Raw genomic sequence first — 26,922 nt, 5'->3', positions numbered from 1 at the left:
GTTCAAATACACCAGAAAAACAGCAGGGTGGTCAAACAGATTGCACAAAGAGGGTGTGAAATCCCCATCCTTGGAAATACTGCCTCAGGAATGTCTTTCAAACAAGGCGCTGGACTAGATGACCTCCATAGGTCCCTTCCATGTAATTTGTTCTACAGTTCCTCCATTGAGTCTATCCTTTAAACTCAGAATGAAGTGACTGGTGCCCATTTAACAAAAGAATTACCTGGCTATTCAATCATTTAAATTCATCTTCCCATTTTGCTAGCTCTTTGTGTCAATACAGTCTCTGAAAAAGAATGAATCAAAATCACAGAAGGAATCTCTAGAGGTCACTTTTAAAAACCTCCTCCCTGAAGCGGGACTATCGCCAATACTAGATCAGGTTACCCACACCCCTTTCTAGCCAGTTCTTGAAAACCTCCGAGAATGGGGATTTCACAACCTTTCTGGATAATCTGTTCCAGTGCTGCATAACCATCCTAGGGATTTTTCTTTCTAATGTCCAACCCCAAATTCCCAAGCTGCCATTTGCAGCTGTCATCCCTTGTCACATCTTTTGCTACTATCAGAAAGGACTTGACTCCATCAACTACTCTTTGAAGTGGCTGTAGGCTGCAACTGTATTTTCTCTTAGCCTCTATTTTTTGCAGACTGAAAGAGGCCAGCTCTCTCAGTATATCCTTACAGATCACCTGCTCCAAGTCTCTTTGTAGCCCTTCTCTGGATCCTCTCTGGTTTCTCAACAACACTCTTGAGTCAGGTCCTAAAACTGGACACCATTTCCAAGTGCAATCTTACCAGCGCTGAGTAGAGGGGGATAAAGACTTTCCTCTGCTGGTCACACTCTGCATGATGTTCTACCTTGAGCTGCATTGGCCAGTATGATCAATGCATCCAGCTCAGCGGGCAGTTTGCCTTATTTACAATGAGAGTATATGGTTGGCTTATATTCAGTTTACCATTCCCCAAAGCCCATATGTGCTTTTCAGCGGGATTACCACTCAGCCTTTTTCCTCCCAAACTGTACTGATTCTTGAGGTTATTCCACTCCAATTCATGATCTTTCTATTTTCCCAAACACCAAGCTTTTCAAGGACCCTCTAGATTGTAGTTCTACTGTTCAGCATGTCAACCTCTACCTCCTCCAAATCAGCAATATTCTCAAATCTGCTGATGGTGAATTCTGTCATCTGTGTCACCTGATGAAGGTACTGGCTCTAGGGTACTCTGCTTGCTGGCTACCAACTGCATGTCAAAGCACCGATTATTTCCCTTCAAGCCCAGCAATCCAGCCAATTTTCAAATCACCTAAGTGAGCTGTTCTTCCAAGAACAATTCCAAATAAGAATGCTGTGGGTCATGATGCCAAAAGTCTTTGCTTTAGTGACCCTGAATTGGATGCAGTCTACTCAGAAGAACAGATACTACTGCAGTGAAGTCTACTCATAAAATGATCAGTATTGACTCCCTCTAAATCAATGCAGAACTAGCACTGTGGCATACTGTTATTACTGATGTGTTTGCTTCTAATTTGCCAAGTATCTGAATAGGAATTGTATTGAATGGGGTTAAATTGCAACAATTCTGTAAGAACAGGAAGAGATACAAAGTGAGAAGAGAGCCTAAGAGGATGCTATCCTGGCAAGTGTTAGTGTGTGAAAAAGCAACTGAGAAGCACTTAAGTCTTTCTTTATGGTAGACTCCTCCCACAGCAGTTAGCAAATACACTATAAAAACCAACTAGATTTGTTTACATATATTGTTGGAACAGGCAAGTACAAATGTCAATGAATTTTGGAATAAACTTCTCAGCAGCTATAAGATCAGCTTACAACCTTCATTGTCCTACCTTGCAGCTGCATTGGCCACTATGATCAATGCATGAGCACTTCCCCAACTCTGTATCACAGCTCTGTGGCTCCGTCCCTGCCAGGAAGCACTGACACGCAACACATTGTGGATAATTCCAATAACCCAACCTGCACTCAGTGCATTTGTCCCCAGAGAATTCAGGGCGGCAGAAGCAACAGCCTGTATTTAAGTCACACTGAGAACTCAGGGCTCCAATGAGGCTGCAGTCACAGGGCTAAAAAGGAGAGAAACAAGGAGAAAATTGCAATTGTGCTTCGGAAAAAAAACCAAACCAACCCAAGAAAAAAGCAACTCACCTCTTTCAAGTATCTATAAATAAAGTACAGCAGTGAATTTCCACTGTCCAAAGGTAACGTATCTGAATTATAAGGCTAGGTATTTGTCTTTATTCAACAAGGGTCAAGCAATTACACTGAATACATTTACAACACTTTTCTTTTTGAACAGATATTACTTATCACTGATAGGCAGTGAAATCAAGTAAATCCAAAAGGGTCAAGACACTGGGATACTTTGCGGACAAAATTAACTAAAAAACTCTAAGTGCTCTCTAAAAAGTGCTTTCTATGTAAATCCTCTGCCGGGCATGTTCAGACCACTTTGCTAAAGCTGGAATTGCTCAGGGGCAGTGGTCCCAGTGGAATCTAGCTCAATGTTTATTACTCATCCATCAGACAGGTAACTATCTTCTTTGTACAAACAGGACTCTTAGATGACAGTAATTTACACGGTAAGGGATAGAGATTTAGTCATGTGGTGTACTGGGAAGAAAACTTGCTCACAGAATGAGACTTGCGCAGGCAGGTAAGGATAGAAACAGATGATTTGCCAGGGGGCCTAGATATTGTGTGCAGCAGTAAGTAGCAGGGAAAGCTGCAGGCTTCCAAAGAACAGAAGAAGCCCCCAGTGCTATTACTGTGACCGTACTGCAAAGTTAGCACAGGACATTTGCTATGATCACTGGCACGACCAGAATCTCATTTGGAGAAGTTCAGCTTGCAGAAGCAAACTCAGTGCCAGTAGTACTGGTTACCACAGTAACTGACATGGACAGACTTGCTAAAATTAAGGACACAAAGCTGAAAGAGAGAGGAGGAAAACATAGATTCAGTTTCTAAGCAAAACTGTTTATTACATGAATACCTAAAGCACCTTTCTTCTGATCTGAAAAGACCACTTATAAAGAAGGTGATTATATACAGGAAACATTGAAATTAAATCTTTACTGAATGCCAGAGAAACTATTTAACTACTGGTTAAATGTTAGACTGCTAGACTATTACCTAACCTAAGAAATAAAACCTGCTGACAGAAAGAACCTTATTCTCCAAGATACATTTGAACATAAAGCTTAGAAAGCAAATTGTTCACCATACATTGAAATAGCTTGGTGTGCAATATCAAAACCTAAATTACAATCAGATGTTATGTTTGTTTTGCGAGCAAGCAGTTTTATGCAATGCTCTCTATCCCCCTGAGTTATGACAGCCCTGGAAATCTTCTACAAAGAGTGCGAGTGGAGATTCACATCTCACTTTGCAGAAATTAGCTGCAACATACTGAAAGAAATGTGGGCTGATAGATCATTATTAATTTAGATGGTGCCATGGAACTGCCATACTAATGTGCTCACATAAAAGACAATCAGAGAATATACTCCAGAGCTCAAACAGAGGTCTTCAACCTCATTAGGCTGGTTTCAGAAGCCAAGAGTCTATATCACAGCAGCACAGCAGAGGTTTCACAAGAGGAGTTTTCCATACATACAAAAAAGAAATCTTTCTTGATAATTAGTTTGCAGTCTGAGCTACATGACAAACAGCTTTTTAAGAAAGAGCATTAATGGTGTATGACCATGTTCAGACAAGACATCGTTTTTTGGAGTAATTGCAGCAGTACTATAAATCCCTCATCATCAATGAGAATGGCAGAGAGGAGAAGGCATTTGAACTTTGCACAATATTCACTGTCACCAGTTTTCGACCTTAACCGAATACTGTTCCCCGTAACTCAAGAGTAGGACGTTAACAATAGCTTTCATGGCCTCTTTGACGTACTATCATTGTTTCCCTGTTTCTTCTCCCTCCTTCCCTCCCCTTCAGAATTTTTGTTTAAGCATGTCAAACACTGGAATAAGAAGGATTTAAAGGCTAATGAGAAGGTTTATTTCCCTTTTAAGAACATAAGAAGAAAGTGCATTTTACAGCTAAAGTGTCTGTTCCTTTTCTTCTCTCTTCACTGTCTTTTACGCACAAGTTGAAGCCCTTCTGAAGTAAACTTCAAGTACAAATCCCAGTGGTATCACAATTAGGGCCAAAGTAAATTTGTTCTGCAAAGGCACTGTCAGTTACCTGTAATTATACATCTATATACATTGTACAATAATGTGGTGATCTCCTCAATCACGTTAAACACAGCTATAATAAAAGAAACCAGGCTCAAGCAGGACATTTGACTCAGGATGACAGCAGTATAAACAGGGTGTTCGGTGTTACAGGCTGCACACCTGAGACAGAGGATCTACAGAGCTCAGTAACAGATCGCCAACATTTACATCACAGTCTGACACCAAAACTCGCAATGCAGAGACAAAGCGTGATTTATAAACCTAAAATTGTGTTCCAGCTACAAATTACTGTATTTACCCCGTGGGAAAGAGGTAACGCACACAGAGAAAATAGAGATCCACTCACCTTGCAGCCACTGACAATGTCATGACCCCAGTAATTTGGTGCACATTTGTCACACATCTCTCCAACAGTATTAGGAGGGCAGATACAGCGGCCAGTGATGGGATCGCAGTTATTACCAAAACGTGAACACTCACAGGCTTCATGGAAGACAGAAAAAAAATAAAGCAGAGGAAAAGTTACCCCTTTATGTGACACCTGGAGAGCAGACCCTAACAGGGTTAGGATCATTGCACCAAAGCCTTTACCGTACAGTGAACTCTCAGTTATCTGCAGACACAGTGGGGCAGAAAAGGTATGGTAAATCCAGAGAAACCCAAACCAAGAGCAGTGCAACACAGGTTACCTGAGGTTGAAGTAACTGCAATGAGAACAGAATGGGAAAAATAAAGGCGCCGACTGTGGAAGTGCAGAGACTTCTGAGCTGGTGCACTCATGTGCCACAGCTGCGGGAGTATCGCTGTACAGTTTCTGGGCCCACGCTGTCTTGTGCAAGAAGCCACTTGACTGCCTTTGAGCCCTCCACGCAGGGAACCTGCAGCATATTTAACCTCTTCCACCAATCTGAGCCAACCTCCTGAAACTTCTGCTGCTGTAAGCAGACTTTTCTTAAAGGGCAGAAAAGGTGTTTCAGTTTCTTTTTCCCATTCTACTCCCTTTTTTCAGACTACATGTATTCTGTCCCAGGAGGACATCAACAATGTGCCTCCTCACAAGAAACTGGGATTCTCTGCAGATTTTATTCAATCAAAAATACTTTGGTTTTGGAAGTGGTTCCAAAAGTGACCTTTGCTCTTAAAGCATTATTAAGTGAACAACTCATTGGTGGAAATGCAGATTCAAGGTATGTAAGTGATAAGCAGTTACGGGGCACAAGACACCTAATCGCTTGGAGGAGCAGAACTGGTGCATGGCTATTTTCATACCCACTGTCAACATTACCCCTGAGGTCAGAGCAAAAGCATCATAAGCAAACTATGACTCTCTGAGTGATAATCTGTTCCTTGGGGTGTTTACAGGGCAGTGTAACATAACAGTCATTGCTGAGGGCTGTATTTATGTTCATTGCCTTTACTGGATGAAATACTTTCTAGTTTTACTCTGAATTGAAGTAAGAGGTGTGCAAAGATAGAACTCATATCTATAGTTCAAATAAGAAGTGACCTTTATTTTTCCCATTGATGCTTTCAAAATAAGGTAACTGATGCAAAGAAGATAGTAAGTTTTGCCTCTGTCACGCCAGGAACAAGATGTTTTGCATGCTACATAAAATCTTTTGACACACTGTAGCTTGAAGATGTTTCAGAATGCATCTCTCCTTGGGAGACTGAGGCTTTCGGATATGACGGCTCTTCTATGGGCTTCCAGTTCTTACACAAAATTGGTCCAAAAGGCATGGAGGGGAAGAAAGTGATACACCAATATTTTTTGCATTTTTACTTTTATCATTATTAAAAAGAATATGGGAAAAATACAACACATTTGTCGCAAGAAATAGTGAAATAGAAATCTCTTTTGTATCTTTGCTGCTCTTTTGTATCTTTGCTGTTAGAATGTCAACGCTAACTGATGATGCTTTAGGGGTTTTTTTTAGGCTTTATGGTTTTTTATTGCACAAGAAAAAAATCAAATTATATTCCTTTTGGATAAATGCTAGATAAAAGAGGTCCAATATTTTATTCGATACTTAACTGTCACTATGGAATTCATTTTTGTGCACTTTCTTCCTAGCACGATTTGATATACTTTTATTAAATTTCTGATTTGCTCTGTGATTCATAATTTAATTCCTTTTTTTTGTCATTTGAAGGAATACATAAAAAGCCTACTAAAAATAAGTGGGGAAAAAACAGCACTTTGAAAACAGAATTCCTCTCCATCTGTTGTATTAACTTTGGAACTTTTAAAAATCTGAATTTTCTGAACATCTTTAGCTGTTGCGGTTATTTAAAATATTTGACGACCAGAGGCAGATACATTTCTAGTTAAAATATTGTTTGGATTTACACTATTTTCCCATTGCATCACTGTTCCTTAAACTCTATCATTTCAAGTTTGCCAAGAGAGCAGTTAAAATTCTAATGTGAAATCTTGTTAATTGCCCTCTCATTTTCCTTCCCCAACTGTATGAAATGAACAACATTTTGCAGTATTTCACAACAGTGATGTGCTTTTAAACTGTGAAATGTTAGAATAAGAGACTAATCATGAAGATATACTACAGTTTTTTTTTTCCCCTCCGTATATGTGCTAAGGGCTCTAGGACTGTAGTTATCATTTGCATTTCATTTCAAGCTCTCTCATCACCGAGCCTGTGAACCAATCTTCCCCTTTTCCAAGATGCCAACGTGTTTGCACTTTCAAGGTGGTAAACATTTCCTTCCCATGGGAGACAATACCATAGAGTAATGTTTTCAAATATGACCTATAATCCAGCCTGGCTCAAGGCTTATCAACAGCACAGGTGAAATTGAATTTTGCTGCACAGATGTGGGTCTTGAGGCCTCAATGCTCCTTCCATTAAAAAAAGGGAGTAAAAAAAGGCAGAGAGCTAGGCTTGCTGCTTCTGTTGCCGTTCCGGATGGGAAAAGAGGAGGAATAGGATACCGGGCATAGTGATTTCTGCTTCTGGAAAGAATACAGCTTCTGCCTGAAGAATAGCAGCAGCAATACCCTTGGCTTTATAGTGCTCTGCCATCAGCAAAGAATGCTGCGGAGCCATCGCCATTCTGGCGTCCCAGCAGCCAGCCACACTAGACAACTGTCTACGTCTCCTGTAATCATACCTAAATGAGTCTATGAGACTTTAAAAAAATACAGTTCTATTAGCAAAGATGGATATTTCCGTGTGAAGAGACCTATCGATTAGGTTCTTTTCAATGTAGCAGTCTGTACTGTTTAAGGACAGGAAGCATTCATTTCAGTGTTTGGCCTAATGTCCAAAAGGACAAACATAAATGTAAAGAAGTAGCTGGATATATTTATGTCTGATGCTAGAGTTTCAGCATCTGGAGAAGCATACTTTTCGTGTGTTTACACAAGGGACATACTAGAGAATTTTATCTGAAGATCTTGTTGTACACAAAAAGTATACAAGTAAGCGAGATTCTAAATATTACCGTACAGAAATTTAATAAAAGTGGATCAACCATGTAAAGACAGTGAAAAGGTTTGGGATAAAACTAGAAGCAAAGGGATTTTTTTTTTTCCATTCACATCCCTTCAAGCTGATGTGATTTGGCAAGCACCTTAATCAGCCTTCTATGATACTCTTACCATAACTAAATTATAGGAACTCCATAGAAACTTTTTTGGCAGAAAGTACTTGGAGAAAAGGACATCCCTGTTCCTTCCAAATGCGGTAGATTAGCCATAAACTGACCTTAAAATAGCAGGAACTGCTTGGGTCTTTTGTTCTTGCCAATCACCATCCTTGCCAATTGACCGATTTACAGAGCTGTCTATGAAAATACCTACCTGTCAGGCAAATTTGTTAGGCAACCCAAAACCAGCCAAACTAGAATCTTTGTAATAAATAAACAAACAAACAAATAAATAAATCTGCAACTGGCTGCAAAGAGTTTACATACGAGTACAGCCTCCTTCTTCAAAGTTGTAAAATCCATGAGCACAGCGGTCACACTTCTTTCCTGTCACTCCAGGCTGGCAATAACACTGTCCATCTCCATCACAGTCAAAGGACTTGGAACCAAAAGAGTTGCAGTTGCAGGGAATACATCCTCTTGAAGACTGTAAGCCAAATGTTTCAGGCTGCCACAGAGGGAGGAAGAGCAGTTAGTACATGGAATGATTACCAGGAGAAAAGAGGAAAAGCTGAGAGTATAGGGAGATCAGGGTGGTTCTTTCCTCTTCATCACTGAAATACTACCCTTAACAGATTGAATTGTAGCAGTAACACACTGGGACAAGGGCACTAAATACCCTACACAGCTGAAAAAGAATAAAGATTTCAGAACGTTACCTGATGCTATAATAAATGTTCTGCAATTTAACACATTTCCTATGAGGTTGTGTTTCCATAAGTACAATTCCCACAAGAAATGGAATGTATGTCAGTGCCATATACATATCCTGTGTCTGGGTTGTAAGATTATTTTAGGCAGAGTTTGTTGCTAAGAGAGTGAATTCAAATTCTTAGCTATGAATGGAGATTGATTCAACTGGAAAGTCTCTGAACAACCAGATTTTATCTCCTCTGACCGGGGGCAATGTCTGTATATCGTATTCTGTAACTCGAGGGCATTTCTTTTGAATGATACTTAGGAATAACTTTACAAGAACATAGATAAAATGTATTTGTGTACATTACAAGCAAATAATGGGAATTATCTATTTTTAAGATAAAAATCTGTCTTTGGGTTAGGTCTAAGACTAATATAGAAGTAATCAATGAGCCTCTGTTTCTCTTCTATTTTCATTCTTCGCTTTATTTTGCATTGAGTACTGGAAAGTTGCTACAGAACCAGAATAGATGTTATCAACTATAGTAATAAATTTCCTCCTTAACTCCACTAGCGGAGTGCAAAAAGTATACTTGTAAAGAAGGGAAGACACATGCTTATTTGTATACTGTCTGAAGCTTTTAACGAACAGACCATATGGGTTTCACTGCACCAGCTAACAGAGGCTCCTAGGAGCAAACCATACTTGATATTCAGATTCTGAACTCAGTCTTGAGCTAGAGTGACTTAAAATGGGAATACTTTTCTACCTTTTTTCAGGTATGATGATTTTCAGAGAATATTGAAATCCAAATCATATTACTAACTTCACTTGAAATTGATATTACAACATTTAATAGTAAAAATCTATCAGAGACTTCACTAGGAAAGCAAAATGTTAAAAATGAGATATTAAAAAGATCACTGCTAATGAATATAAATGGAACAAAGTGGAAAATATTTACTTTTACAATGTACTACTGTGTGACCCAGGCATATGGTGTTAGATTTTTACCTAGTATACATCAGTACAGGTTTTTCAAGTTATTGGAGCTGCACTGACTTACATTTTGCATGGATTTATTCCACAGTGGAACCCCTAACCTCTTGTGTAGGTGAATTCCCAGAGACTTTTACATGAAAGCAGGCTTTCATGTAAAAGTCCTGAAATCTGATCTCTGAAGTTAATATTGAAGTTCCACATTCCCATAGAGAATCTGCTGATAAGTATCAGAACACAGGACCACACCTACGGTCAGAATTTGGCCTGAAGAATCATATGAACCTAAGGAAATGCTTGGTTATACATGTAATAAAGAATTACACTGATTTTCATTTCCAAATTCTATATTGAAATGTTTTGCCAATTATATACTTCTGCATGACAAAACATGGTGTATCAGAGAGAAAGAAAGACTCAAACTCATATAATTAAACTCCAAGGTTCAATTAAATATACAGACTATCTCTAGAGATTTCTTTTCCACAGGAAGAAACACACAGAAATGTGAATATGCAAAAATCTCAGGACAGACATTCAGATTAATGCAGCGAAGTAATCAATGCACAGCATGCAGCTCAGTTCTCAATAGAAGGTTCGACAGGATCTAATAAATTCTGTTTATAAGGGTGAAAGTCAGAAAAAGTCTAATACACTAGCACTCCACACTGTGTGAAGGAAGAAAAGATCACTAGCATGCTGGCTTGTATTCTGTGATGAGCTCTGCACAGTCAAAGACATTTTGATCAGTCATGCAAACCCCCAAGATGAACCCCCAAGTTAAGCCTTCCGCAAAGCTTGTTTACACACAGAAATTCTAAGAATCACGTTTACTGAACAAGAGTTAAGATCCCGGATAACAATGAGGAAATACGAGGAATTTTCTGAATATGTTGTTATATTTTGTCCCTGTATCAGTGTATGTCGAGTGTTTGTGTGGGGAACAGTTACATAATATATGTTAAATGGGTAAAAGCTCATGTTCTCCAAAGGAATCCATACGAGCAAACATGGCATAGGTCCCGCAGTCTGCCTGAGGAGAAAAAACAATGCCAGGTATTTTTGAAACTGGGTGTGAGAAGTGTGGATGGTTTGAGTTGCAGGGAAAAAACCCCAACATTCCTAAAACACTGCTCTGTTAGAAGCAGTTGCATCAGAATTACTTCGTTTTAGGAAGTAAGTTGCTTTGTTGTATTGTTGTATGTCATAAATAATGAATACTTCTGTCATTTTGGGCATTACGTTAAAATAATGGGCACTTCGCCCTGTTAAAGATGGCTCAGATGACTGGCCATATTCACTAATGAGAACTTTTAACACCAGTTATGCTTGATATTTCAATATTAGATCTTAACACTTTGCCTCTGGGGCTGATCCTTCTCACAAACTCCTTAAGCGTTTGGTTCTTGAATTGTTAGAAGAGGAAGCCGTACCCTGCCAAAGGCCATGCAAATCCCACTGATTCCACTGATGCATGTATATCACCCATACATTTTGTGCATACTGCTGTTGACCGTGCTGCTTTTGGACTTATTCTGCTATTTGACTTCTGTCCTACATTTGCTCTATGAGAAGCCCTAGAAATGGGGAAGTATCCTAAAAGGCTGCCTGCCTTCTGAGCCTGTGTGTTTCTTGATAATTTCATATATTGTAGCACACATATTATAAATTTTAAAAAAAGTCTGTGGGAGCTCCAAACACAAGCGAATACAAGATTTCAGCCCATGCAATGCACACAGTTTCTGATTACCGGAGTAGCAGGCCGGTAAGCACCCCGTGGGCACCCACTGGCACTGCTGACGCCCCATCTCCGAGGGGGGACTCGGATCTGCTGACTGCTTCGTGCATTTTCTTTCAATTTAGGCACCTGTCTGCTGATTTCACAGCGTCTGCCCATGAATCCTGATTTGCAGATACATCTTCCTGACATATCACATCGCAGTGACATGGATCCTAAAGCACTGCAGCCACAGGGTATACAAAACTGCTTTTCTGGGGCCCAGAAGTAGCTGGGCTTTAAGAATGAAAAGTAAACACTGTTAGAAGGTGAAGATAATGAAACTACAGCAAATAAAAGAGTAAAGGAATAAAGATGGTAGTAAACACAGAAGTAAACAAAGATTAATTCCAACCAACGGCCAATATTGTATCAACAAGCTTGACATATTTTCTGTGTATGTTATGCAACCTGTTCCATTGATACCAACAATTTTTCTTTGAATGGATTCTTTAAATACTGGTGAAAATAGAGTGCGAGCAAACCTCTTCAGAAATTACGCAGTTTACACAGGGTGAAAATGATCCTTGTGATTTCGGCAGAATGATTTATGTGCTTTAAATTATACACACACGGAGGTGTTCTGAGGACACAGGCCTAACCCACACGTCCTCACGCTGAGCTGGAGAAACATGCAGCCAGCTATAACATATTCCTTAGCAGCCTAAAGAAAACTCTGAGAAAGTTCATGAAACACTGTTTTTTACAGTGATTTATGAAACAGCAAAACAACATGAAGGCAAAAGACATTTTCACCAAAAAAGAATACATTATTTGGCCAATACAAGAAGAACCTCTGAGAAAAAACATAAAAGCAGAACATTCACAGCAGAAGTAAACTAGCATCCTGCTTTTTTTGAAAATCAGATGCTATCAGATATTTTACAACTGTTTTCATAGCGGGATTTCCCCCAGAGCTGCAATACTTTTAACTAATTTAATTATAACAAGCATTCAGAATACGAAGTGTACATACATATATAAAAATGTACTTGTACGTACAGTGAGGCTTAAAATATATTTGCATGCAGTGTTCTGCGTTTTGTTCTAGAAAACCATTGGAAAACATTTAAAAACCAGCCATTTTACCATGCTGTATATTAGAACAACCCATATACGTTCTTTAAGTGAAAAATGAGCAAAAAAGAAAAGCTATCCAAACCGAAACTGCATTTAGTCATGAGAAACAGGGCAGAAAACTGAAAGAAAACCGCATTTCTTGCCACTCACCTGGCAGACATCGCACCGGCGCCCGATCACGTTGGCTTTGCACTCGCACTGGCCTGTCCGAGAGTCGCAGATCTCTGAGAAGGAGCCATTGATGTGACAGTGACAGGCTGCAGAGCGAGAAGAAGGAGCTGTCAATGTATTTCCTAAAACACGTATACTGCTGAATCTATCTTTAATAGACAAATGTTTACAGCGTGGCTTTTGCCAGCCTGAGAAACCCAGGAAGGCAGGCCTCAGTAAAGCAGGAAGGAGTTACTCCCATTCGGTGACAACACACATTAACCTACCCATCTTAATGTGGAATTTTGCTCCAAATTATTACGGTGAGAAATTTTGCCTCGACTTCATGAACAACTTGCTTTATACGCGCCTCTCAGATCAAAAGAGGATGTTTAGGGCACATTACTGAGTACATGATGATGGAGAATTAAGGTTTTAAAACAGTCGCTGCCTTTACATTTTAATTAGTGCCAAATTTCCAGACTGAGGGGATGGTGGGGAAGGCAGGGCGCTCTCCCTCTCAGAAGCTGCTCCCTCGGAACAGCCTGGCCATTGCCCCAAACCTTGGAGTGGGCAGGGCGGCACTGAGAGAAAAAAAAAAGGGTACAGACCCTTACACATGGTGTGTAGGGGCCTTAGCTATGGCAGGTGGGAGTGCTACTGCTCCCCATGCTGGTCCTGCTGCCCTGGGGTCCAGTCCGTGTTAATGCAGTAGGCAGGAAATGTTGGCAGGCTGAGGACCCAGAAGAAGGCCACCTCCGGGGGCCTCGCTATGCGGGCAGTAACCTCCTCAGCCCCCCAAGAGCTCCTCCTCACAGACAGCACCCCGGAGTACAGCTGAAAAAGAGAGCGAGGATTGTCTGCTCCCGTGACGCTCCGGTACCGCTGTCTCAGCAACAGCTCCACAGTTCCCAGAGGAAACTTAACCTAACCGGCCAGCCGAACTCCTCACAACGCTCTGCTGAGGATTTAAAATGGCAATGAAAAGGAACTGCTCTTTCTTGAGGAAAATAACAATGCTTTTGGCTTCTAAATTCTCATGCTTTAGGAGAAGAGAAATTTTGGGGAAGCTTTGTATCACCCTTTATGTTCTTTGACCACAATTCTTTTGGCATGCAGAGATTAGGAAAAAATCCCTTTAGGGCTCACAGTAGAGAAGAGGGATGTGATCGCGTGTCACAGGGACTACGACCATGCAGTCACCAATTCCATCAGAGCGAGCTGGTTCCTGCACGTCCTTTTTTTTTCCCAGAGGGGAATGAATCCACACCTCTATATTGATTATCAATGTACTCTGTAAACCAGGGCTCCAATCCACTTTTTGCCTTCCTGCAGTGCCCTGACTGCATGCGTTGGTCTCTTTCTCAACCTGACAGCTTCATTTTAAGAAACACTTAAGAGACCCAAGAGCGAACACATGGTGGTCACATACTTGCATGTCACAAGGTGCCATTTGAGACAAAGCAGTTATATTTTTTCTATATATAGACTATTACAACAGGAGCTTCCTTATTATTTTATTGTACTTGCTACATTGCAAATGGAAATTATTATTTTCTATTTCCCACCCCCACTTTTCAGGTATTCTGCAGAAGTTGCTTCTTTTAAATGAAAGTGACTTTATGGGTTGCTAGTTTGTTCATGGCCTTATTTCTCAAATATCTGTAAAGATGTCTCATAGTCTGGAATAAGTAACAGAAATATGTTGGGCTCTCCTATCAGTCTGGTAACACTTTCAGTGGTTTTGATCTCTTTCTGTTTTGCAATATATTTTTAAAATGTAAACACTTAAAAACACTTCTGCTGTAACCAACATCGCTTCTCTTTTCCTTTTACTCTAACACTGTACACAGTGATGAGTATCACTATATATATTTCGAGTATCTTTCTAATTAAAATGGTCAGCGGTGAAAGATGATGTGAAGGCTCAGACTCAACAAACCACAATTCTCAATGCAAATCAACAGTATTTCACCAACCTTTTTATACAGACCTCAAAAAACAAAGCTTGTCTTATTTGAATTGCTTTGCTTAACAGGCATATGACACCACAAGAATCAAAAAGAAAATTTACACTGATTTTATAAACAGATGAGTTTGTCCTATTTATATTATATATTACCACAAATAGCATACCATGTATTCTTAACTGAGCCACAGATGACTGAGTGCAATACAGTGGCAAGGCAGAATTGGAAGTCAAGACTTTGATTGTTTTTCTTGGCTCTGGCAGTATGTACATACAGAAGAAACATGCAGTCAGGGCTATTCATCTACTAAACTGTTACTCAATCTGATAAATTGCATTTATCTCACCTAAAGCCTTCCCATTCATTCACCTCTACTGGGAAAATTAGCAATTGTCCAAACGTCCAAATGGTTGCCATAATACAATACAGCCTGTCAGAGAAATTTGTCTTACTTTCTCCCAAAATGACACTGGTCAAGACCCTTCTCATTCTCTCTTGATTTGTACAAATATTTACGCGTGTGTATTTATAATCACACTTACTCTCCTCCAACAGTAGCACCTATGCACTGGCACATAGGCACACTTGAATATTTGCTTTAATTCATCTCACGTCACTTAGCTCTATTACCATCAGCACAACCTCCAGGTATTTGCTTCAGCACACTATTCTGTTTCACACCAAAAAACAACCTACTAGAATCAAGTCAAATAAGCCTAGGACATTTGCTCAGTGTTCTTAGATTTATTATTTTGTACAGCTACACCAAGAAATTCAGAGACGCTATAATGATGTAAAGTTGTACTGTCATTTGATATGGTTAATGCACATGACAACAGCACTGTACTGAGAAAGAGCAAGAAACATTTCAAACAATAATTTGAAAGCAAAATTCATGCTTTGCAATACTCTTGGATTTGGCTTTTTAATAAGGAACGAAATTGAAAACAACAAAGTAAAGGCAGAGTCCCTCTGATATTGTAGCTGCAGGGCAAACTTCATGGAAGTCTGCAAAGGAAATAAAAAATCATATGCAAAAAAGAAAACCCACATGAAAGACAGAGAGTAGATGACTACAAGGTAACTGTGAGCGCAAGGCTATGAATACATTAGGGGCCTCTCCTTGTCAGTGATACTAACAACAAAAGCAAAGCTTGTAATTCTACATTAAATATGTATTTATTTTTAATACTTTTTTTTTAATTGTATGTTTTCTGAACTCTCCTCATACTACATTTCTTTCCCATGCAGCTGCCACTACTGTAGAAATGTTCAAAGCAACAGTCCTATTGATGCCTTAGGAATGGTGACAAGCTACTGGAAGCTATGATTTTTGAAATACACTTCTTTTTAAATCACATTACATACTTAACACCTTAACTTATATGACATCATTCATCACAAACTGTTACCTCGTGCAGAGAATATATGCAATTGTCCAACTTTTATCCAGCGTTGTATAAAGTAGGGACAAAAAGCATTTACACAGGCATATGTCTTCATGGCTATCTATGATTTTACGTGTATCAGTGTTTATTAGCCTTAGCCGAGAAACCTGGTGATGTTCTGCATCTCACTGGCTCCCATGCAGTCTTACGTGGTCCAACAGAACTTAGTATTCTCACTGTCAAACTGCAAGCCACTAATAGAGCAAATCCTGGAAATGGATGCCAGTGGCTCAGACTTTCATGCTTGCAACGCATACTGCAGAAGTGGTCTCTGTGTTGCTACACACACAGCAATAAGACAATGGCCCAGCTCTTTTACTTGCATAATTTTGTCCTGATACACGACCTTTGTACTCAATGGAGTTGCTCTGAGTTTATTCCAACGAAAGAAAAGGATTAGATCCTTGTGACAGTGAGATGAAATACTCTGCTCTTTCAGGACAGTTTACAACCTGCTGTATTCCATTCCTCAGAATGGGGTGGAAGGCTATGTGAGGAATGTTTTTAACTTAAAAACACTTGTTCTGCCTAATAGCTGCGTTCTGAATTGTGCCAGCAATGGCTCAGAGAGAGCCACTGCCTCCTACAGAAGCAAAAGCTCCTGCTCCTACCAAATCTTCCATCTGCTCTCAGTAATTTCTTGCAATCACTATGGGGAAGTATGAGCTGGGGCTCATACTTAAACAAAATGCCACCACTCAGCTGAGAAGTGGTAGCTTGCTGCAGTGCCAGGTATCTTCCTTCAGAGCACCTTAGAAAATTTGTCAGGAGATTTTAGACTCTGCTTTGCAGGAAGCAGGAGAGTCTTGCCCTGTAAGAGGCCGCAGCTCCCAACTCTTACCGAGGTCATGTAGGTGGGAAGGAGGTCGCAAGTGCTGCCAAAGTTGGACCCTACAGTAACTCAAATATCACTCCTTTCAGCACCAATCTTACTAGTTAATGGGATTTCCCTGGATGGCTTATAGCGTTTTTAGTGAACCGTTTTCATTTATTTTTGTAGATCTGACATTTAGTATAACCTTTTGCATCCATGCAATGCTCCACTCTCCCAGGTTTTTTCCATGTCTGCTTCATTACAGCTTCAACTACAGCAGGAAGTTTTTTAATAGGTTCTTCTTTCTATTTACTTTGAAGTCTCCCTTTCCAGATGCAGATGCAAGTAAAACATTATTATTATTAGAGACGTAAGTACACCGTATCATTCTCCCGCTCACACATACAGAGGCACAGTCTTCCTCTCAGGAACACAGATATAGGACAGATCAATACTGTCAGGAGCAGTAAAAGTTCATGACTTACGTTGACAGTTTCTTGCATCAAGAGCATCGCCGAAATATCCATCAGCACACCTCTCACAATATTGGCCTGTTGTACCTGGCTTACATATCAGGCAAGCACCAGACAAGCTGTCACAGCTGCCAGGAATGGAGAAGTCAAGGTTGTCATTACACTGGCATGGCTGGCACGATCCCCCTGGTATTAGAGGTTGTCCAAAATAGCCTTCCGCACACCTAAGGTAAAAGACATCACCAGTTAGGACCCTTAAATAATCCTCTTATTAGAAATATTTAATTTTGTTGCCTCACTAATCACAAAAATTATTTGATCTTCTTTCACATATTTCTTAAGCGTCTTTTTTCTCTCTCCCTCCTTCTCCTTTTTAACAACGCTGTAGATACACTACCAGCTGAAATCCTGCCAGTTCTGCTAGTAATTAGATTTCAGTGGGAGAAAAATCTTGTCACTGGCACTGAAGACGAGACAAAGCATAATAAGAAATCTGTCTATTGGCACACTAGAGGAATTCAGGTCCATGTTAGGTAGGCTTTGTGTTTCAGCACATCATGTCTAGATGTTCTGTACTCATTTACCAGCAAGCTTGATTATTTTTTCCCTCTACCTTAAAAACTTGTTTAGTTTAGAAAAACTGGTTTAGCAAGTAATACAGACATAAATTTGTTTACCTAACAAGATCCTCCCCTGACTTAGCCTTTCCCTGATCTAGCCTGACCCCCTGGTCAGGTTTGTTTAATTAATGGATTGCTAATCTCTGTGTATAGGCAGGTAACAAAAAGATTGCTCATTATCACAAGAACTATGTTGGTGTGTACTATACCTTTCAAATTTTAACAGAGAAGTTTAAAAATATCACCTTCTTTTCCACCTTGCCCACCAGCAATTTCCTATGAGTACCATGTAAAACAGGTTAGTGAATCTGACCTAACATGAGTGTGTATTTAAAGCAAATTTCTACTAATCTCACAGCCTATGTCCTATTTATATTCTGGTCTGCTTTCTCTTTCCATTACATTTGCTCACACTTCACAGTAAGAGCAACTTGCAGATAGCGAAGAAAAAGAAGAAAAATTGCCCAGTTCCAGCTAATGAAGTTATTCATGTGCATCTCAGATGAACTCCAATTAGTGTAAAGAAAACAGAAAGTATGTAAAACACATTGCATAAATTAATGTTTCCTACTATTTTAAAGTCGGTTTGAATGCAGTTCTAATGTACACAGATACCCTCTCTGCTTTGTAATAGTACTGGATGGTATGGTTGAGCAAGGATTTTCGGTACCATCCTAATACAGGAATGCAGAGCTCCACTATGCTTTCACTCCTGTCCCTTTATGCTCATCAAGTTCATCCTTTTCCTTGCATCCAGAATATCTCATGAAGCTTCCAGCTGGATCCTAAACAAAGCCGTCTAAACATTGCCATCTAAACATTTATTAGGTACTATTCAATATAATTAGCAAAGATTATAAAAATGGATGACTGAGACTGGGGAGGAAATTATAGTTGGAGCTAAGTGAACTGTGTTTTGTAGTAAGATACTACACAAAGTAGGATTTTTTCCATTCTCTAAAAATACCCACAATGCAGACCACAGATGAATAATATGTATATAGTCCAGTGGTTTGGGTGCATGTAAGCACTCAAGAACATGAGTAAAATTTTCACAATCTAGCCTACTGTGCTTTACTCCTTTAGCATAGCCATCTTTCACAATTACCTCCTCATAGCAACGATACATCAAAATCTTGTCATTAGAATAATTCAGGCATTTTATTTTCAGAACCTGTCACAAATGTAGCCATGTATTGTACCTCCTTGTATTCCCTGCAAAGAAATGGATATGTTTTCCTTGGATGGAGGATATCTCAGCAACCACAAAAGACTGATTTTTAGCTTACTTTTGCCAGAACAAATTGGCTATTTTTCAGCAATGACATCTCAGTTACAAAGGCCAGGAATGTCTCTTAATACATGTAACAATTAATAGCCATGTTTTATCAAAGCCAAAGCATAACTGGATAATTTATGCAGTTATCTTATTTTAGCTAAAATGGATGATGTGTGAAGTTCACCCATGCTTTGCTGAGATCTTTCTCACTTACTACTGGCATATTTGTCATAAAACTGTATCTTTTGGTACTACTAATCTATTTGACTTCATCTATTGACTTCATGTGTATTCCTCTTTCACTTTCATTTAGGGGTTAGTTCTGTATCTAATAGCATTCACATAAACTTCCCAAGCAGTTCACTTGGTAAAAATACTCCGGGGATTCGTGAGAAATGCACTGTCAATAATTTCCTTCTATTAATAGCAGGAGACCTTGGTAACTTTTTGTATTCTCATCAGTTTAGGCTTTGGTAATTAAATTAGCAAAACCCACTACCATCACCTAGCTATGTTCTACTTATATACATACATAATCTCAAATCCAGATTCAAGATGATCCTGAAAGAAGGGGTAAACCAGTTAAGCTTAAAAGAAAACTGTGTGTATATATCCGTGTAAATTCTTCCACTTTTTCTCCCACTTCTCCTAAAGTTGCGGGGGAAGATTAAAAAATCCACTTTCACTAATTCCATCTTTATTTCCTTAAGGACATTTCTACTTCAGCTACTCTTCTCAGATTCAAAGCATTACATATTTGGCAAGGTTCATATTAAAAACAAATAATAACATATGTGGCATGGAAAATCACATTTCTGTATTAAAATACATATCTAAATAAATGACTGCTAAATACAACAGAACACCTCTGAGATGAAAAAATAAACAAAAATAGGAGTAAAAGCAGTGAAGAAAGATTGTTTCCATCTTTTTCTTTCTTCCTCTGTGCTCCCCTTTACCCTCAAATGCAGGTGTGTCTGTGACTGACATTGTTTGTTTTTATTTGGCATAACTGGTGCCAAACACAGGGCTACTATATAAATATATGTGTATGTATCTGTACTGGTTCTGGCTGGGATAGAGTTAATTTTCTTCATAGCAGCTTGTATGGTGCTGTGTATATACACATATAAGCACACAAACACAGGCCTATTTTATACATTTCTTTATATTTACTGGAAAAATACCCCTTGAGACAGAGTTAATTCAGGCTGCAAATCAAAACCATTTAAAGCCTGGAAATACTACTTTTACAGTTGCTTTGAAATTCGTGTGCATTCAACCTGTGTACAAAATCAGGCAAAAGCCCTGTGGAGAAATGGCCTGTGAACACACAGTTAAAAATCTTAACTCAGATGCACAACACAGACATTATTGTTGTATGACCAACTATAAATCTTACATTTTCTAAGGTCAGAGTGCCTACCTTTGCAACCTGTATACAATCCGGCATAACACATTTGTGGTATCAAATCTGAATGTTTGACCCTTTTCCCATCAGCTCTGCAATACAGACTTGCGCTTCTGGCACTAGTGGGAGAATTATATTTCCTAGCAGGAGCAGCAGGTCGAAGCCAAGGGACTCGCAAGGGACTGGGGCTGGTGGCACTCTGTGGCAGACCTGAAGAATGGGGCGGGGAAGGAAGACAAAACCCAGCCCACCCTTCTCCTCCCACTTAAGTTACACTGACCTCTCCTTCTAGGAGGAAAAGGTCACTGGAACCATATTCATAAATGAAGGAATGCTACAGGAGAAGCTAGACTCTCACCCATTTTGCTTCTTTCCCCTAACACCGTGTGCTCCTGTCTATATCAAGACTGTGTAGCTGGAAAATGCGTATCATCATCCTGTAAATGTGCTGGGCCAAAAGGACAGCTTTTTTACATTCTCATACACCCTTTCTACGGAGTTAGGAGTGTCTGTCCTACCTCAATACCCCTTGGGAAAGTGGGCAGTAAGCAAAAGAAGAATGTAAGTCTAATTCCTTGGGGAAAAGGATTAAATGGGGAAGCTGGGCTTTCTGTACAATTATAGATATGTGGTAACTCCCAGCACAGTTTATATCTGCAATTATTTTGATGCTGTCACGAGCCAGACCCCTCAGAACATTGAGCAATTTTGGCAACATTTTCCTGAAGAGTCCAAGTGAGAGAAGTAGCAAATTTTTTTGACATTTTACAACTCAGATCTGTGTGTGTGTGTGTATATATATATATATATATAAATAAAGATCTTATCTCCCTAGGGAGCAGAGGATGATTTTGGAGGCCAAATAAGTACAGTACTGCGTATGCTCACTTCATGATACTTGGTACGTCATGATAATTTAGGACTGTTCCGTTAATGAATCATGTGACTCAGATCACTTGTCACTTTGCAGTTGCTAAAATGAAAGAGAATTTCATGTATTCTCTTCTAGCAATTATACAATCACTATTAATAGCAAAAGGCCACATGCTTACTCCTGTTCATTATTATTGACAGCTGCAGGCATTACCAAGCAACTTGTTACAACTAAAAGCAAATAGTTCTGTAAGTATTGGAATTAATGATCTAGATAAATCCAATTTCCAATGGATTTATATCTCATGATTACAAGGCTAAGAGCTGGTTATTTGCTGCAGGATGTTGCTATTCAGCAGGGAGTAATCCCTCAGGCTACAGCAGTGCTTTCTCCTTGCCCTGTGAAAGTTTTCTTATGGACAGAACATTTAATAATCTCTCTCTCTCTCTCTCTCTCGTATTCTCTGCTGTTTCTCTGCTGTTTAATCAGGTGTGAGTTCACACAGTATTCTCCCCCTTAGCTATGACATGTCCTGATTTATTAACCTCTATTCAGCCACTTCTTTTCACGAAACCTTCAGGAACAATTATTATCTTTGAGACCTCCTACCCTTCTGTCAAATTTGGTTGAAATTGACCTACAAGTTCCAATGTCTTTGTGGGCAGCCAGACAGACATGCACAAAAAGATCACACTACCCTCATTTCCTTAGGAAATCAGGCTAAAATCCAATCCTGCCACTTATTCAGATGCTGTCCTACTGCATCTACAGCCTGTGCTCCACTCAGAAATAGCACTTGTTGCTAATGGAAGCTGTCAATGACCCTGCATTGACAATCTGCCACCAAAGGGCTCTTGATGTGATTTATTCCTGCCGTCATTAACTTCGCAGCCCACTAGCTGAAAGAAGGTGATGACTTCCAAGACAGACAGGAAAAGACAGGCAGAAACAGCACGCGGCAGGAGAAGACTCAGTGACGCTGGGTGGAAACAGGTGACAGCCTGCGCTCTCACTTTAGGACAGATACAGCACAACAGGGGATTTGAAAGGAAGTAGTTGTAAATGTAAATTGGAAAGACAGGACTAGAGGGCGATTCACAGCATATAGTCAGGTTCCTGCTTTCCTGGTTGGCTCTTCCTCTTGGTTCAGTCCTACTTTTCCTCATCCCAGCCTGAATATTATAAGTCTTCATTCAAACAAAGCCTTACCTTTGTTTAGGGTTTATGTTGGAAAATGCTGCAAGCAGCTCATGGAAGTGCCAAATGGCAAAAGCCTACTAAGAAACAGAAGTGCCATGTTTTCATGCCACATAACTGTCTAGCCAGGTGTTAGATAGTTATCTGGCTCCCCCAACCCCTCTTAAAAAAGGTGTCATTTGCAGGGTCACAAGGGACTGGGATCATGGAGCCAAAGCCAACGCTGATTCATCACGACCTCCAAACAACTAGCAGAGGTCCCCTGGCACACTAACTGCTCTTGAAAGCTGTTCCATCCATGTGAAATCCCAAGGGACGGAAAGGCGTGCAGACACAGTGACGATGTGCCTGGTCTATGCGGTCTCACCTCCTGTGGAAGGGGGTTCGCAGGAGCTTAGCACCTGCACTCACACTAGCCTTATGTTTCATTTAAATTCTCCATGTGATCCTTTCAGAATAACAGGATATAAGGGGAGAGAACTTTCTCTCTCAGTACTAACATGTCACTCAGACCTCTCATAGCCAAAGACAGACTAGACATATTTTTTTAATTTGTCTTTTGTATAGGTAGTAATGAAGCGCAGGAAATACATATTGAGCTTTCCTATGTACATGACAAAGAGGAATTATCTTTTTAGTCATTAAAACCTAGCTTGTTCTATTTGCTAAATAAAGACTGCAATGGGAAACTAGAAGCAACAAAAATGTAAAATATTATTTAAAAAATAATTACAATGAACAAATAACTTATTAGAAGAACTGTATTTTTGCTGCATATTAACTTTTCAAAAAGAGGCATCAGTAATTTATTGAATACTTGATCCACCCTGCTCTAAACATTCAAATGACAAAAGAGACAAAATAATTATAAAAATCTCAGAAGAGTGACAGAAAAGCTAGAAGAATAATTTTTTTTTAAAAAAAAAGACTCTTACTTTTCAGCAAGTGCTTCTTGGAAGCTTTGCACTTTACCATAAAGTAATAAAACACGCGCTAGAAGTATGCAAATGCATGGACACAATATCAGAGGAAGATGCCCAGGAATTTCTTCAGTGAGTTTCAGAACACAGGAATGGGGATGAGACGGGGAAGTAATAAAAAAGTAGAACAGTTCCAGATGATAAATACTTTCGTTTCAGATCTCATATGGTTAAAAGCATGATGCTTGCTTACCTTTCACAGCGTGGTCCCACGTACCCAGCTGGGCATTCATCGCATATTAATCCACGACTTCGGTCAAAATGGCATGTTGGGCTAAAGCTGTGTTGTTGATATTGGGTAAGAAGAGGGACAAGGAAGAAACATAAAGAAAAGACTTTTAGCAGCATAGCTCTCTTCCCACTTCAGAGATTGTTAATTTGCAAAACAGTGCCCAGGAAAAGTTACTCTGGTCTAGGACTTGGGGCTTAAGTTTAACTCCAGCAAACTGGATTTGGAATGACTCTGCTATTTCTGCGACACTGAATATAGAGTAATGGATGGCAGCATCCCAATAGCCTGTTATTACAGGACTTGAGCCTGCCACTGAGTGGTCTGGATACCATTAAAAAGGCAGGAATGTACAGCTGTTTGTTTGTGCCCCCAAGGGCCTGGCAAAACAATCTGTGCCATAATGTGGCCCCTATATAAATCTTTCTGAAGGACAACCGATTTGAAAGCTCAGTTAACTTTGTGTATAACCGGCTGTGAAAGGAACCCAGTGAACAAGAAAGGGGAGGGGCAAAAAGGGAAATATCTGGTGCAGCTTCCCAGAGAGGGCATTTAAGTAAATCGAGTGCCAAAGACCTCAAGCAACAGGCTAGACAGGCACACTGAAGTTTGAGAATAGCTTGCAGAGTAGAGAGCTTTACCTCTTTGCTATGCTCTACTTATTTTTAGCTGTTTTTTTTTTTATAAATAAGGATACCGTAGGCATTTGCAAGCTCCATCTCTCAATGTCCATGCTTAACTCTGAACTGTGCTCCTTCACTGTTTAGCATTTTTTTTTTCCGTAATCTTTCTCCCTTAACACATGTTTGTGAGGAAACCTCCTGACATTCTAAAAGACACCACACAGAAGAAGAGGCAACCTGTTCTTCTATCATTCTGGAATTATTATTAGAGACAGAGACATACGAGCACCTTTATAGGGCCTCATCTAAATAACAGTAATCAATTCTGATCAACCAAATAGAAAAATAGAAAAAGGAAAAAAAAAAAAAAGAAAAGAATGGGAGCAGGTGCATAGTGGGGTGACTATTCACAACAGGAAAACAAAGCACCTATCTGAAAAGAAGACACTAAACTTATCTTTTATAACCTAGGAAAATAGAAATTGAGAAGGAATATAATTGCTCTAAGAAAGACATCAGAAGGAAGGTATATTCAAGGTAAAGGTTCATGCGACAATACTAACAAATAGATATAATCAGACCTCAGATAAATAAAAGCAGGATATATGATGAAAGTTTCTGGAAAATAATAGGAACAGGGAAGACAGAAAGGCTTAATTAGGATCATGTAACGTGATTACCTGCTGGTGACTGGACCCCACTTCCCAGGAGTCATCCATCCTATAATCTGACCTCAGTTACTCCTTATTCTGTTTCTGTTATAGTTTATTTCCATTTATAAATACCTTGTCTGTCTTAGGGCAAGCTATTCCACAGACATAAGAGATCAGTAAGAAAAATGTGAGAAGGTCAGGTCCAGTAAACATAGATAGGTATTGGGATTTTCCTCTTTCCCATAAGGATTATGTTTATGTTATTTTGCAATGTCATTCAATTAAGAATAGATGCACGAATGCATGAAGAGCCAGTTGAAGAAACAACAATTGTTCATTCTATTTTTAAATAGCAATGAAAGCAATTTTCAACTGAGGCACACATTATCATTGAATCTAATCAGCAGCACCTGACTTATTTCCAATAAGATCCTGCTTGTCAGTCCCAGCCTCACTCTTTCTAAGAGCTACACAGGAAACTTTGTGGAGATGCTATCACAGCTCATTATAGCATTGCACAAGATTTACTGTACCACAGTTCCAGCAAGAGGTCTGAATTCAACCACATAAATTTTAAAGATAATAATAATTAAGTACTTATTATTACAAAGCAATAACAATTAATAGCAGAATTTCCATGTTTTAAGGGTTATGCTCAGACCTAGCATCCTTTGATTCTTTCTCTAACTTAATAGTCAGTCCACATCTCAACACTAAACATTAATGCATTGAGAAATTCCCCTTTGCATACTATAAAGGAAATATGTGATAGCAGGGTGAGAAGTTTATCTTCCTGATTATTTACAATCTCATTACTCACTAGTGATAAATGCTAATGAACACTGTGTATTGATCTGTCAAAACAAGCTTCAAAAAAGTCTTAGTCCCTCTTGATTCATCATCACTCTTTTCAGTTTTTACATAAGGTAACATTAATACCAGTCAGGACATGGGACAAGTATGAATACACAGTATGGTTATATGTGTGATAGGTCTATGTTGGGAGACAGAGCTTCCTAAAGGCTTACAAGTATGTTATAGAAAGCATCTCTTGGGAATAAGTTTGAGATTTTATTTAATTCTCCAAGAAAATATTAAAATTCTGAGACCAACCCCAATTCCTAGTTCATATGCTACAAGTTCACTTCTGGCCTTCCCAGGCTGAATGAGATATCTTCTATCTCCCATTTCTAGTGACAAAACATTCCTGTCAGGGTCTTCATTGCCCATATTAAATTTATCGCCACTTCAAGAGAAAAGCATTAATTATCCCAGACATCTACATTTGGTAGAAAGAATTACATAGTAGTATGTCTGATCATTTCTATGGAAAAAAAAATCAGTTTATTAGAAACTCCTCAAAGACTAAGAATGTTAGAACAGTTTGTAAGAGTGATGCATTAATGAGAAGAGATAAGACGAAGAAGTCAAGCATGCATTACATATGCCATTTATAATATGGGTATTGATCTCATTTGCATCATATAAGTACAAATATGGAGATATATGCAAAAAGAAGAAAATATAGCTCAGGTTCTAGCAAACAAGCTTAGACAACTTAATTTTAGTTTCCTGATTTGGCCAAGCGTTCTTTTCTGACATATGGCAAGTCGCTTATCACTGTTGTGCTTCAGAAGGCAGCTTTATGATTGGCTTCAGTGATTGCATATGGAAACTGCTGCCGTTAGGAAACAGGAGAGGGAATAAGCAGCAGTTAAATCAGCTTAAGTTAACTATAGAACAACACCATCACCACCACATTTCTAAAATGGATAGAACAGTTCTCCTCCACCTTATGTGGCATTGCAAAGAAAAAG

At 39.3% G+C, this 26,922-nt stretch overlaps 1 protein-coding gene across 1 annotated transcript in view; it reads right to left on the bottom strand.

Moving 5' to 3' along the window:
- LAMA2 (laminin subunit alpha 2) overlaps positions 1-26,922 on the bottom strand; it is a 388,353-nt gene that overhangs the window by 127,996 nt on the left and 233,435 nt on the right. Inside the window, exons 18-24 of the mRNA XM_075497163.1 lie at positions 23,794-23,880; positions 17,252-17,463; positions 12,535-12,641; positions 11,278-11,541; positions 8,156-8,336; positions 4,569-4,705; positions 1,853-2,089 (exon numbers count right to left, since the gene is read on the bottom strand). Coding sequence (XP_075353278.1) covers positions 1,853-2,089; positions 4,569-4,705; positions 8,156-8,336; positions 11,278-11,541; positions 12,535-12,641; positions 17,252-17,463; positions 23,794-23,880 — 1,225 coding nt within the window. The remainder of the gene's footprint in view (positions 1-1,852; positions 2,090-4,568; positions 4,706-8,155; positions 8,337-11,277; positions 11,542-12,534; positions 12,642-17,251; positions 17,464-23,793; positions 23,881-26,922) is intronic.

The sequence above is a fragment of the Mycteria americana genome, chromosome 3 (genome assembly GCF_035582795.1).
Source record: "Mycteria americana isolate JAX WOST 10 ecotype Jacksonville Zoo and Gardens chromosome 3, USCA_MyAme_1.0, whole genome shotgun sequence".
NCBI lineage: Eukaryota > Metazoa > Chordata > Aves > Ciconiiformes > Ciconiidae > Mycteria > Mycteria americana.
The sequence above is the reverse complement of the archived record's forward strand: the minus strand, read 5'-3'. Positions and strand labels throughout refer to the sequence as shown.